Source organism: Alosa pseudoharengus, unplaced genomic scaffold (assembly GCF_046254945.1).
Source record: "Alosa pseudoharengus isolate Yale_2024_CS ecotype anadromous, Long Island Sound unplaced genomic scaffold, YU_APseudo_1.1 YU_APseudo_1.1_scf_9, whole genome shotgun sequence".
Lineage (NCBI taxonomy): Eukaryota > Metazoa > Chordata > Actinopteri > Clupeiformes > Clupeidae > Alosa > Alosa pseudoharengus.
In genome coordinates this window covers 40,700,112-40,715,256 of record NW_027468881.1, presented here as the reverse complement: position 1 = coordinate 40,715,256, position 15,145 = coordinate 40,700,112, and the positions used below count along the sequence as shown (strand labels likewise).

The following is a 15,145-nucleotide window of genomic DNA, read 5'->3' as shown; positions in this document are numbered from 1 at the left end:
ACTTCAACAGTTTGACTCTTTAGACTAGAGAACTTCAACAGTCTGGCTCTTTAGACTACTAGAGAACATCGATAGCTTGGCTCTTTAGACTAGAGAACTTCAACAGTCTGGCTCTTTAAACTAGAGAACTTCAACAGTTTGGCTTTTTAGACTACTAGAGAACGTCAACAGTCTGGCTCTTGATTTAGACTAGAGAACTTCAACAGTCTGGCTCTTTAAACTAGAGAACTTCAACAGTTTGGCTTTTTAGACTACTAGAGAATGTCAACAGTCTGGCTCTTAACAGTCTGGGTCTTTAGACTAGAAAACTTCAACAGTTTGGCTCTTAATTTAGACTAGAGAACTTGATTTATACTAGAGAGCAGTCTGGCTCTTTAGACTAGAGAACTTAAACAGTCTGGCTCTTTAGACTACTAGAGAACTTCAACAGTTTGGTTCTTTAGACTAGAGAACTTCAACAGTCTGGCTCTTTAGACTACTAGAGAACATCAACAGTCTGGCTCTTTAGACTAGAGAACTTCAACAGTCTGGCTCTTTAGACTAGAGAACGTCAACAGTCTGGCTCTTGATTTAGACTAGAGATCTTCAACAGTTTGGCTCTTTAGACTAGAGAACGTCAACAGTCTGGCTCTTTAGACTGGAGAACTTCAACAGTCTGGCTCTTCACAGTCTGGCTTTTTAGACTAGAGAACTTCAACAGTTTGGCTCTTAATTTAGACTTGAGAACTCCAACAGTCTGGCTCTTTAGACTAGAGAACGTCAACAGTCTGGCTCTTTAGACTAGAGAACTTCAACTAGAGAACTTCAACAGTCTGGCTCTTTAGACTAGAGAACTTCAACAGTTTGGCTCTTGATTTAGACCAGAGAACGTCAACAGTCTGGCTCTTTAGACTAGAGAACTTCAACAGTCTGGCTCTTGATTTAGACTAGAGAACTTCAACAGTCTGGCTCTTTAGACTAGAGAACTTCAACTAGAGAACTTCAACAGTCTGGCTCTTTAGACTACTAGAGAACACCAACAGTCTGGCTCTTTAGATGACTAGAGATCTTCAACAGTCTGGCTCTTTAGACTAGAAAGCTTCAACAGTCTGGCTCTTTAGACTAGAGAACTTTAACAATTTGGCTGTTTGCAGTCTGGCTCTTTAGATTAGAGAACTTCAACTAGAGAACTTCAACAGTGTGGCTCTTTAGACTAGAGAACTTTAACAATTTGGCTGTTGATTTAGACTAGAGAACTTCAATAATTTGGCTCTTGATTTAGACTAGAGAACTTGATTTATACTAGAGAACAGCCTGGCTCTTTAGACTAGAGAACTTCAACAGTCTGGCTCTTTAGACTACTAGAGAACTTCAACAGTCTGGCTCTTTAGACTACTAGAGAACATCGATAGCTTGGCTTTTTAGACTAGAGAACTTCAACAGTCTGGCTCTTTAAACTAGGGAACTTCAACAGTTTGGCTTTTTAGACTACTAGAGAACGTCAACAGTCTGGCTCTTTAGAATAGAGAACTTCAACAGTCTGGCTCGTGATTTAGACTAGAGAACTTCAACAGTCTGGCTCTTGATTTAGACTAGAGAACTTCAACAGTCTGGCTCTTTAAACTACAGAATTTCAACAGTCTGGCTCTTGATTTAAACTAGAGAACTTCAACAGTCTGGCTCTTGATTTAGACTAGATAACTTCAACAGTTTGGCTCTTGATTTAGACAAGAGAACTTCAACAGTTTGGCTCTTTAGACTGGAGAACTTCCACAGTCTGGCTCTTTATACTAGAGAACTTCAACAGTCTGGGTCTTTAGACTAGAGAATTTCAACAGTCTGTCTCTTTAGATCAGAGAACAGTTTGGCTCTTTGTTTAGACAAGAGAACTTCAACAGTCTGGCTCTTGATTTAGACTAGAGAACTTCAACAGTTTGGCTTTTGATTTAGACTTGAGAACTCCAACAGTGTGGCTCTTTAGACTAGAGAACTTCAACAGTCTGGCTCTTTAGACTACTAGAGAACTTCAACAGTCTGGCTCTTTAGACTAGAGAACTTCAACAGTCTGGCTCTTGATTTAGACTAGAGAACTTCAACAGTCTGGCTCTTTAGACTACTAGAGAACTTCAAATGTCTTGCTCTTGATTCTAGTCCTTCCAGAGCGGGGTTGTACATTCAGTTCGTTTAGTAGCCCCAACCCTGCAGCACCACAGCCCTCCCTGCTTGCGTCAGGAGACGTGGTGTGGAGTGGTCAGCACTAAGAGACTAAGAGAACTTCAACAGTCTGGCTCTTTAGACTACTAGAGAACACCAACAGTCTGGCTCTTTAGATGACTAGAGATCTTCAACAGTCTGGCTCTTTAGACTAGAAAGCTTCAACAGTCTGGCTCTTTAGACTAGAGAACTTTAACAATTTGGCTGTTTGCAGTCTGGCTCTTTAGATTAGAGAACTTCAACTAGAGAACTTCAACAGTGTGGCTCTTTAGACTAGAGAACTTTAACAATTTGGCTGTTGATTTAGACTAGAGAACTTCAATAATTTGGCTCTTGATTTAGACTAGAGAACTTGATTTATACTAGAGAACAGTCTGGCTCTTTAGACTAGAGAACTTCAACAGTCTGGCTCTTTAGACTACTAGAGAACTTCAACAGTCTGGCTCTTTAGACTACTAGAGAACATCGATAGCTTGGCTTTTTAGACTAGAGAACTTCAACAGTCTGGCTCTTTAAACTAGGGAACTTCAACAGTTTGGCTTTTTAGACTACTAGAGAACGTCAACAGTCTGGCTCTTTAGAATAGAGAACTTCAACAGTCTGGCTCGTGATTTAGACTAGAGAACTTCAACAGTCTGGCTCTTGATTTAGACTAGAGAACTTCAACAGTCTGGCTCTTTAAACTACAGAATTTCAACAGTCTGGCTCTTGATTTAAACTAGAGAACTTCAACAGTCTGGCTCTTGATTTAGACTAGATAACTTCAACAGTTTGGCTCTTGATTTAGACAAGAGAACTTCAACAGTTTGGCTCTTTAGACTGGAGAACTTCCACAGTCTGGCTCTTTATACTAGAGAACTTCAACAGTCTGGGTCTTTAGACTAGAGAATTTCAACAGTCTGTCTCTTTAGATCAGAGAACAGTTTGGCTCTTTGTTTAGACAAGAGAACTTCAACAGTCTGGCTCTTGATTTAGACTAGAGAACTTCAACAGTTTGGCTTTTGATTTAGACTTGAGAACTCCAACAGTGTGGCTCTTTAGACTAGAGAACTTCAACAGTCTGGCTCTTTAGACTACTAGAGAACTTCAACAGTCTGGCTCTTTAGACTAGAGAACTTCAACAGTCTGGCTCTTGATTTAGACTAGAGAACTTCAACAGTCTGGCTCTTTAGACTACTAGAGAACTTCAAATGTCTTGCTCTTGATTCTAGTCCTTCCAGAGCGGGGTTGTACATTCAGTTCGTTTAGTAGCCCCAACCCTGCAGCACCACAGCCCTCCCTGCTTGCGTCAGGAGACGTGGTGTGGAGTGGTCAGCACTAAGAGGCTAAGCAGGTTCACTTGAGAGGGGCGAGGATGGTAACGTTCACCTTGGTGAGAACTTTGATGCCCATCAGGTCGATGAAGCTGACTCCTGCCAGGTCCAGGACAAGAGTGTGGAAGGGTACGGGATGCATTTCCATGGTGATGGGAGAAGGGAGTTGAGAGCTGGCGCGCTGGTCAGTCTGGTCAGTGTCATCGCAGTGGAAGTTTACGTAACTGGTGGGCATGGTCTGCTCGTCCAGGTGAAAGTCTTGCTGGAGCTGTAGCTGTGACGTGGTCTACATCAGAGGCACGGATAGGACCAAGGGACACACACACACACACACACACACACACACTCATGCACACACACACACACACACACACACACACATACGCATACACATACGCACACACACACACACACACACACACACACACGCGCACACACACACACACACACACACACACACACACACACACACACACACACACACACATACGCATACGCATACACATACACACACACACACACACACACACACACACACACACATACGCATACGCATACACATACACACACGCACACACACACACACACACGCACACACACACACGCACACACACACGCACACACACACACACACACGCACACACATACAAACATACGCACACACACACACACACAACACACACACACACACACACGCACACACGCAAGGGACACAGCATTATTTCAGAGCCATAACATGCAAGACAAGAATGTGACGGGTGTGACGGATAAGATGGAACATAATGGTTTTCGGTCCTCTCAGACCTTCACCTGTGGCTTCATGAACAAGAGGGAACCTACAGTTCGTCTCCTTTCCACGTTCTCCACGTTCTCCACGTTCTCCACGTTCTCCGCGTTCTCCTGCAGCTTCAACTCTCTCTGCTGCTTCTTCAGGAACTTCTTTCTGGCCAAGAGGAGCTTGCCTGGGTCCAGTCCAGTCTACAATCACACATGGACATACAGAATCTATAATCACACATGGACATACAGAATCTATAATCACACATGGACATACAGAATCTATATGTACTAGATATGGTATATAGAATCTATATGTACTAGATAAGGTATATAGAATCTATATGTACTAGATATGGTATATAAATATATATTTTTTAAAAGGTCTGATATTTAAAAAAACCCGAAAGAGCACTGAAACACACTTAGTGCCTGGTTTACCTTTTGGATGACCTTTTGACGGAATATATCAGCATTGGCGAAGTAGAGAGGAGAGCAGTAGCAAACTATTTTCACTCCAGACAGAGACTGCACCTGCAGAATCACACCAATAATGGCCATCACTGAAATGTGGGATATCATAAATGGAATAAAACAGAACTGCTCTCATTGAGGCTTTGTGCATGACAAACCAAGACATACTTTACTGTAGACTTTGGGCAGGACAAACCAAGACATACTTTACTGTAGACTTTGGGATTTTTGTAGATGTCTGTGTCCATTATCTGACCCACCTCGGACCCATTCCGACTGAGATTTAATCATAAAAAAAATGATATCAGTTGATGAGACCATGTGAAATAGAAATGTGAGATTGAAATCCAGATGATGTTAATGTAAGAATTTACACACACACACACACACACACACACACACATACATACAGACACACACACACACACACACACACACACACACACATACAGACACGCAGCTGAACCATGTGAAATAACTGCAGGGCTTGAAATCCAGATGATGTTGATGTAAGAATTTACAGTGCAAGTCTAACTTAGACTTCAGGAGGCCATGGACTCAGATAATAAAGAAAACTAAACTATTAAACTAGCATAACTAAGAAAACATTTACCAGTAAGTGTCTTTTAGTGTATTTTAGTGTATTCAACAGAAATGTCTTTTAAATTAATAATATAATGAAAATCTTAAATGTGCAACAAAATATGTGTTGATACATATGGACGTCCTCCCAACTCACAACTGAGTCTGAAAGATGACCACCAGGATAGAAAACCCAACTCCAACAGCCACACCATACGGTAAGCTCAGGAAGAATGTGGCCAAGAAGGACACGACCCAGACGCACTGGAACAGAGAGAGAGGTGTATTCAATAACTAGCGCACAGTGCGACCCAGACGCAAAGGTGTGTTCAATAACTAGCGCAGAGTGCGACCCAGACGCAAAGGTGTGTTCAATAACTAGCGCACACTGTGCTAGCTAACACGTTTCTCTGCTCTTCCACGACTGTTTGTAGCTCATCTCAAACTGATATAAGATACTTACAGAAACAAAGGAGAAGATGCAAGTTGAGGGACACGACTTGCCAGATTACGAGGGCTTTCATCTAATCTAATGATTGGCCAGAATAAGTAATGAGCTATTTCTAGAAAATACTGGCTTGTGTTTCAGACCAGGACAAATACAGGTGATTAAGCACAATTTGGTTTCTAATCTTGCATCCATTGTTGCCCAAATGAAGGCTTTCCTCACACTCCCCACCAAGTGAACATAGCGACTCACACACTCCCCACCAAGTGAACGTAGCGACTCACACACTCCAGCTTACTCCTCTTCCACAGGTAAAAGGGGTCAGACAGCTGCAGCAGTGTGTTCTTCAGGTTGACTGCAATTAGGGCTCCAAGAACAGACTGAAACCGTGTAAAAGGACACAAACACCCTTAGCAATGACTGGTTTTGATATTGCCTCACATGGCTTTAAGAGCACACAGTGGCCAGGCTCATGAGCAAATGTCCAGTGCAGACCAGGGTCCAGAGGATACTCACTTTGGGCAACGGCTTGAGGAAGGTCCCCAACGCCAGCATGGTAACCATGACAACCAGCATTACACACAGACTGGCAAACTGAGAGTGAAGACAACACACACACACACACACACATCATAATAATACACACATCACAACACACATCATAATAATACACACATCACAACACTCACACATCATAATAATACACACATCACAACACACATCATAATACACACGTCATAATAATACACACATCATAATAATACACACATCATAATAATAACTCTGTGTCATTCCTTAATTAAAGGTGCTGTGTTAGTACACTAGCATCACTACTGTCCTCATTACTTCAGCATTATCTGTGATATTTTGCCTAATCATTTTAGATGTGATATTTAGTGTGGTACTCTCCTGGTGTGTTCTGGCCCAAATATGTCACTTCTGTAATGTAGCTTTGCAACTCACTGACCTGTGAGGAGCCGCCCGCACTGTCCACAGCCAGTGTGACGGACAGGGCGCAGCAGATCACATGGATCTTAAAAAATGAGCCCAGGAAGTTACTGCAGCCCAGAGCCAGCATCTCCTGCAGAGACAAACGGACAGTGCAGTGGATCCTTTAAGATCCATCTGAATGATACAATCTCAACACAGTTCAGCATAGACAACACTCTTGTACAGGTGTGTATAGACACGCAAGCCCATGTGTCTGGGTGTACAGGTATGTATAGACACACAAGCCTGCTGGGTGTACAGGTGTGTATAGACACAAGCCCATGTGTCTGGGTGTACAGGTATGTATAGACACAAGCCCATGTGTCTGGGTGTACAGGTATGTATAGACGCACAAGCCCATGTGTCTGGTTGTACAGGTATGTATAGACACAAGCCCATGTGTCTGGGTGTACAGGTATGTATAGATGCACAAGCCCATGTGTCTGGGTGTACAGGTACAGTATGTATAGATGCACAAGCCCATGTGTCTGGGTGTACAGGTATGTATAGATGCACAAGCCCATGTGTCTGGGTGTACAGGTACAGTATGTATAGATGCACAAGCCCATGTGTCTGGGTGTACAGGTATGTATAGACGCACAAGCCCATGTGTCTGGTTGTACAGGTATGTATAGACACAAGCCCATGTGTCTGGGTGTACAGGTGTGTATAGACACAAGCCCATGTGTCTGGGTGTACAGGTATGTATAGATGCACAAGCCCATGTGTCTGGGTGTACAGGTACAGTATGTATAGATGCACAAGCCCATGTGTCTGGGTGTACAGGTATGTATAGACACAAGCCCATGTGTCTGGGTGTACAGGTACAGTATGTATAGACGCACAAGCCCATGTGTCTGGGTGTACAGGTATGTATAGACACAAGCCCATGTGTCTGGGTGTACAGGTACAGTATGTATAGACGCACAAGCCCATGTGTCTGGGTGTACAGGTACAGTGTGTATAGATGCACAAGCCCATGTGTCTGGGTGTACAGGTACAGTATGTATAGACGCACAAGCCCATGTGTCTGGATGTACAGTGTGTACAGGTGTGTCTGGGTGTACAGGTATGTATAGACGCACAAGCCCATGTGTCTGGGTGTACAGGTATGTATAGACACAAGCCCATGTGTCTGGGTGTACAGGTATGTATAGACGCACAAGCCCATGTGTCTGGTTGTACAGGTATGTATAGACACAAGCCCATGTGTCTGGGTGTACAGGTATGTATAGATGCACAAGCCCATGTGTCTGGGTGTACAGGTACAGTATGTATAGATGCACAAGCCCATGTGTCTGGGTGTACAGGTATGTATAGATGCACAAGCCCATGTGTCTGGGTGTACAGGTACAGTATGTATAGATGCACAAGCCCATGTGTCTGGGTGTACAGGTATGTATAGACGCACAAGCCCATGTGTCTGGTTGTACAGGTATGTATAGACACAAGCCCATGTGTCTGGGTGTACAGGTGTGTATAGACACAAGCCCATGTGTCTGGGTGTACAGGTATGTATAGATGCACAAGCCCATGTGTCTGGGTGTACAGGTACAGTATGTATAGATGCACAAGCCCATGTGTCTGGGTGTACAGGTATGTATAGACACAAGCCCATGTGTCTGGGTGTACAGGTACAGTATGTATAGACGCACAAGCCCATGTGTCTGGGTGTACAGGTATGTATAGACACAAGCCCATGTGTCTGGGTGTACAGGTACAGTATGTATAGACGCACAAGCCCATGTGTCTGGGTGTACAGGTACAGTGTGTATAGATGCACAAGCCCATGTGTCTGGGTGTACAGGTACAGTATGTATAGACGCACAAGCCCATGTGTCTGGATGTACAGTGTGTACAGGTGTGTCTGGGTGTACAGGTATGTATAGACGCACAAGCCCATGTGTCTGGGTGTACAGGTACAGTATGTATAGACGCACAAGCCCATGTGTCTGGGTGTACAGTGTGTACAGGTGTGTCTGGGTGTACAGGTACAGTATGTATAGACGCACAAGCCCATGTGTCTGGGTGTACAGGTACAGTGTGTATAGATGTGTCTGGGTGCACAGGTGTGTCTGGGTGCACAGGTGTGTCTGGGTGTACAGGTGTGTCTGGGTGTACAGTATGTATAGACGCACAAGCCCATGTGTCTGGGTGTACAGTATGTATAGACGCACAAGCCCATGTGTCTGGGTGTACAGGTGTGTCTGGGTGTACAGGTGTGTCTGGGTGTACAGTATGTACAGGTACAGTATGTATTCTGGGTGTACAGTATGTACAGGTACAGTATGTATTCTGGGTGTACAGGTGTGTCTGGGTGTACAGGTGTGTCTGGGTGTACAGAATGTACAGGTACAGTAGGTGTCTGGGAGAGGAGCCGTGTTCGCACCTGGTTTGGGTCCACATCGTAGCCGTGTTTAGCTGCCAGAGTCCGCCCCATGGCCAGGTTGATGACGTAACCCACGATGGCGAGGGAGAACGCAGTACTCAGCATCTCGTCCCACTCAGAGACCGCGGGCAAGATGGGCACAGGGAACCTACAAAACGAGCAGTAACATGGGCACAGGGAACCTACAAAACGAGCAGTAACATGGGCACAGGGAACCTACAAAACGAGCAGTAACATGGGCACAGGGAACCTACAAAATCAGTTGGAGATTTCACATTTCAGTGAACAATCAGAAATGATAAATCTGCACTTTCTCTCACAGCTTCAAAACTATGGGACACCAGACACTACTGTTGAGATGTCGTAGTACTAATTCGACGTAACACAGATGAAAGAAGGCACCTTGCTTGGTAACCCCAGTGACGTGCTCACGAGGGCTGCTCTGCTGATGATGTCTGTGCTCACGAGAGCTGCTCTGCTGATGGTGTCTGTGCTCACGAGGGCTGCTCTGTTGATGATGTCTGTGCTCACGAGGGCTGATGTCTGTGCTCACGAGAGCTGCTCTGTTGATGGTGTCTGTGCTCTTTTGATTTGGTGATTTTGTTGCTGATGTCTAGCACAGGGAATTAAACACCTCTCCTGAGTATATCTGATATGCGGAAATCCTTTGGCCTAAACGCAGCGTCACACTCTACTAACACTGTGGCAATGCATTTGACCATCCAGAGGATGCCTTACCCGAGAGGATGCCTTACCCGAGAGGAATCTCCCCCACTACGTCCATGTGGTAGATCTTCGGGAGACCCAGAGGACCAGAGACAGCAGTGGCCACGACCACCTAAAGGAACGTCAACACTTACAACACATTCCAAGAGAGGGCGCTGCTGTTCCATCCCAGCACACTCTCATCTAATAAAGTAGAATCATTCTTTTTTTCATACTTTCATTCCTGATTCTTTTTTTTTTTTGCCAGAAAACATTGTCAATAAGCAGCTAATCCTTATGCCATACTGGGCAATATAGATATGATCCTTATGCCTACTGGGCAATATATATATATATATATATATATACATATGATCCTTATGCCATACTGTCCAATATAGATATGATTCTTAAGCCATACTGGGCAATATATATATGGGCAATTCCATGGAAAATTACATTTTTTGTAACATCCATAACGCTAATAAAATGTGATGGTATGGTATGATGTGAATGATTACATGAAATTTGAGCATTTGCTATTTTTGGCTGAAGAATGTACATGAGAAAAAATGCACACAAAAATTATATTATCATTCACATCATACAAATGCCAAGGCATTTCACTGGCGTTATGGATGTGACAAAAAGTCCATTTTCCGTGGAATTGCCCATATATATATATATATATATATATATATATGATCCTTATGCCATACTGGGCAATATATATAGATCTATATCGACCTCTCTCTGACCGTCACCACGGTCTTACTGTGAATGATGCCATCCTGGCACCTGTGACTGACCTCTGGAGGCTGAACCCGCAGCATAAAGCGTTACCGGGTGAGACGCCTCTTCCTCTTTTCCTTCCTCGCCTCGATTCTGAGACCGGTAAGTTCAAAAAGTTGTGGGTTCTGATCCGTCACGTTGTTGTGCAGGCGCCTTGAGCCCCTGAGGATTGTTTAAAGACCCCCCTTTGTTGTATTAGCAAATAGCTTAGGCTGCCTATGTGACTACAGGTACAAGTTAAAGTTACGTTGAACACTTCGAAATAGCCTTTATCGTGTTGCAAGAGAATGCCAAAACCACGGTAAGAATTTTTGGTTTCTCCTATTAAGTTTGTTGTCGTCTGTAGGCGGCTGGGCTTTGTTTTCCCCCTCACGTTCGCGTGTAGGGTTGGGAAATTAAGTTGGTTAGGCATTTATCCTAAGTTTCCCTAACTCATTGAATGCCAAGCTGTTTTCGGGAGCTTTGTCCTAGAGTGCCAGCAATCTAGACCATTGTTGATGATTTTTGTACAGCCACAGCATATTCTGTGTTATAGCTATGAACCAGTGTTGTAATGTAACGGAGTACAAATACTTCGTTACTGTACTTAAGTAGAAATTTCACGTATCTGTACTTTACTTCGCTATTTAAATTTATGTCAACTTTCACTTTTACTCCACTACATTTCCTAGATAAAATGTATACTTTTACTCCGTTATATTTCCACTAAGCATCTTCGTTACTCGTTACTAAAACATAAAATTAGAAGAAATGTGTGCGACAGCAATAAGAAAGCGTTTGGCGAATCACTGCTCCTAGATTGCATTACGCACGCTCCGCACGCTGCGCGCTCTATTTCAGCGCTGTTTGTTGCTAAAGGAGGAGGACGCACAACTGAAACCACCATGAGCACGAGCAACTACTGGAGGACCTCCCGTAATCATGTACACGACCACCCCGACGATAGTGGTGAACTCGGCGAACAGGGTAGTGGTGAAGATAACGTCATACACCCGTGGCCGTATTTGCAAGAAATGTTTCTGTACATTGGCAGCTTCTGTGAAGCTGAACACTCCGCTACCTGCCTCAGCGGCCTGTGAAAGGCTATTTAGCATCGCAGGACTTGTCTTCGGTCCAAGAAGAGTAAGACTTAATCAGGCCCATCAGGCCCGGGGTGGGTAATCGGGAGAATTCACGGTGGGCCGCTTCACTTTTGGGCCGGTTGAGGAAAAAAATATTGACATTGGTCACGTCTATCTTTTCTTAAAGTAGGACACTTTCCGCATTCTGTGCATGACACCAATGCAATGACTCTGCATGGGTTGTAGCCTACGTGAGGGAGTTCTCCCCTCCCAAAAAGAATTGGTTGGGTCCATAGCCCGTTTTTTTCCAAAAAGTTTTCTCAGATACGGATAGCCGAGCCGGCCCTACAGTAGACACAAGCGTCAGGAAGGATGGATGGTAGAAAGAGGCCAGGTGAGACTGAGCAGCAGATCAACCAGTCGACCACTGAAAATGATGAGCCCGAAATTAGTGATGAGGAGGCCATGACTACAGGGACAAGTAGAGAGGATAAATTAAAGTTATTTAATGTAAGAAAGAGCAATTACCCTACATGATAAACCTATATGCCTTGTTTGCTCAGAAGAGGGTGTAGTAGGCTAAAAGAGTAGGCTAAATCACCAAACAACAATATAGCCTACCCATGCAAAAAACATGTAGCCTAAACATTAGTTCAATATGCCTCTTTGTGGAAGCGTGGGATAGGCTACATTTCAAAGGCTTTCTTTCTTTCTTTCTGTTTTTGTTAACTTGTGGAATAGTGGAATATTTTTTTTTTTTACTTCTCAGTTGAAGTGAATTATTACATAACCTTTACACGTTTGTTGAACCATGGTACTAATAAAAACTACAGGATAGTAAGAGCTGAAATGTTGCTTCATTTATCCAATTTCCACCACTATGGAAAACGTGGGCCGGTCTTGGGCCTGAAACTCCCGGGCACTGAATTCTGGCAACTTTGAAAACCAGCTTCTTTTGAAGATGAACAGACACCTTTTTCAGTTTCAACTAATGACTGGCATATTAGTAGCTGCTGGACATAGGTGGCATGTGTGTGTGTGTGTGTGAGAGTGAGATGGTGAGTAAGCCCATGCTCATACCACATGACCAAAATGTTCAGGTCATTTTTATTTAAAGAAATAAGTTATTTATTTTTCATTTTTACCCGAAGTTCATACAAAAGTGGCATTTCTGTTTCTTTTTTTTTCTTTGATGTCAGCTCTAAAAATATGCTGTTTGTTCTTTGAACTTAAGAGAATTGTGCCTGAAAAGTCCTAGAAAAGAATGCGGTTTTGATTTGATGAGTGAGATTAAGAAGATATGGGAACCCTGAATATGCTTTATGCTTTACTATAAGAAAGCCAAAATAAAGTTCACAATAAAAGTTCAAAATAAAGCCGCTTGCTTTTTACTTTTTACTTTTACTTCAAATACTTAAGTACATTAAATATCAGAAAATTACTTTTGATACTTAAGTACAGTATATATCAGATACTTTAAGACTTTTACTTAAAGGAACACGCCACCCAAAATCAGTAGTGATATATGTTCTTACCGTAACTTTCACGAGTTGAGTCGTACCTCTCCCGCGTCGGTAGGTGCACTCAAACGCTCTGTCGCGCGGCGCGAATGTGTTAGCATGTTGCTATGCTAGCGGGCTCTGCCGTGGCCGTAGAGAGAGGCACATAGCAGTATTCAAACACCTCCACGTTTTACCTACTTAAATACAGTTGCACGAGTAGTTGATGAAAAATGTTAGGGCACACAACATGAAACGTGACGATTTTCCAAGCGAATAAACATGAGAACTACAATGTGTGGCGCAATAGCACTTGGGAGTACTTTGACCTAGCGTGGTAATATTATTAACACCTAATTGTAGATCCTATCCACCACAGAGTTTAGAATCTATGCTGGATCGACCCTCAGCCTCTCCCTCCCCTCTGAGCGAGAGAGGCACACACACTAGAGATGCGCTGATGGGCTATTATTTCAACCATAACTGCATAGCAAAACTTATCATCCATCAGCCATCCATCAGCACCAAAGAGGCAAGCCGAAGTCTGCTGACAAGGGCCCGACGGTAATTGTAAAGCAATTTACAAAAGATTCACTGAACAAAAATGCTGATGTGGTACATGAAAATGTAGCTAAAAATGTGGAGAATTCAATGCAATCAAGCATTTTGGACGATATATTGTCACAAGCTGGCAGAATAGGCAACAGGCCGATGTGCGTTTTATTTGGAGACTGTTTTGCGCGACAGAGACTGAGTTTGCTGCTGATATTCTGGGGATAGGCCTAGCCAATGTACGACTTTTGCCTTTTAATATATTTGCTGCATTAGATCAGTCTTTCTAGAACAGGCAAGGGCTTTCTAGCCTCACGTCAGCAGCGCTGCATCACCCATATAGCCTACATTAAAACAACCAGCGGATGGTGGGCAGGTGTAGTTTTGAAAATTGGTCAACAAACTTTGGTGTTGATGGATGGCTGATGGGTGATAAGTTTTGCTATGCAGTTATGGTTGAAATAATAGCCCATCAGCGCATCTCTAGTGTGTGTGCCTCTCTCACTCAGAGGGGAGGGAGAGGCTGAGGGTCGATCCAGCATGGATTCTAAACTCTGTGGTGGATAGGATCTACAATTAGGTGTTAATAATATTACCACGCTAGGTCAAAGTACTCCCAAGTGCTATTGCGCCACACATTGTAGTTCTCATGTTTATTCGCTTGGAAAATCGTCACGTTTCATGTTGTGTGCCCTAACATTTTTCATCAACTACTCGTGCAACTGTATTTAAGTAGGTAAAACGTGGAGGTGTTTGAATACTGCTATGTGCCTCTCTCTACGGCCACGGCAGAGCCCGCTAGCATAGCAACATGCTAACACATTCGTGCCGCGCGACAGAGCGTTTGAGTGCACCTACCGACGCGGGAGAGGTACGACTCAACTCGTGAAAGTTACGGTAAGAACATATATCACTACTGATTTTGGGTGGCGTGTTCCTTTAAGTAATATTTTAAAAGGTAACTCACTTTTTTTAGTACGATACTTGTACTTTTACTCAAGTATTGCTTTCTAGTACTTTATACAACACTGCTATGAACACATACACATACAATGGCTCGTTTAAAAGGTGAGACTTTAAGCTCTCAGTGGGTGCAAACCGTGTATTTCTACACGCCTCTGTTCCTGAGAAATCCCAAGCTAAAAGTGGCTAGTTTTCATCAAAATCGCTGTTTTTTTCTAGAAATGGAGATGTAACGTCTTTCATGAAATATGAAGTGTTGCCTGTAAACTTTCCGGGAAGTGATCAGCGAGACCTGGCGAGACTGCCACCTAGTGATAGACCCGTGAAAATGGCCTGGTTTTGACCTGACGTGCATGTGTCACTGATTCGACCCAAAGCGGCAACCGAGTTATGATAAAATGTCCAGA

At 43.4% G+C, this 15,145-nt stretch overlaps 1 protein-coding gene across 1 annotated transcript in view; it reads right to left on the bottom strand.

Moving 5' to 3' along the window:
* LOC143115340 (solute carrier family 26 member 9-like) overlaps positions 1 to 15,145 on the bottom strand; it is a 32,668-nt gene that overhangs the window by 2,286 nt on the left and 15,237 nt on the right. Inside the window, exons 7-16 of the mRNA XM_076277309.1 lie at positions 9,922 to 10,004; positions 9,167 to 9,314; positions 6,755 to 6,868; positions 6,304 to 6,381; positions 6,072 to 6,167; positions 5,497 to 5,603; positions 4,964 to 5,033; positions 4,725 to 4,817; positions 4,317 to 4,484; positions 3,556 to 3,792 (exon numbers count right to left, since the gene is read on the bottom strand). Coding sequence (XP_076133424.1) covers positions 3,556 to 3,792; positions 4,317 to 4,484; positions 4,725 to 4,817; positions 4,964 to 5,033; positions 5,497 to 5,603; positions 6,072 to 6,167; positions 6,304 to 6,381; positions 6,755 to 6,868; positions 9,167 to 9,314; positions 9,922 to 10,004 — 1,194 coding nt within the window. The remainder of the gene's footprint in view (positions 1 to 3,555; positions 3,793 to 4,316; positions 4,485 to 4,724; positions 4,818 to 4,963; positions 5,034 to 5,496; positions 5,604 to 6,071; positions 6,168 to 6,303; positions 6,382 to 6,754; positions 6,869 to 9,166; positions 9,315 to 9,921; positions 10,005 to 15,145) is intronic.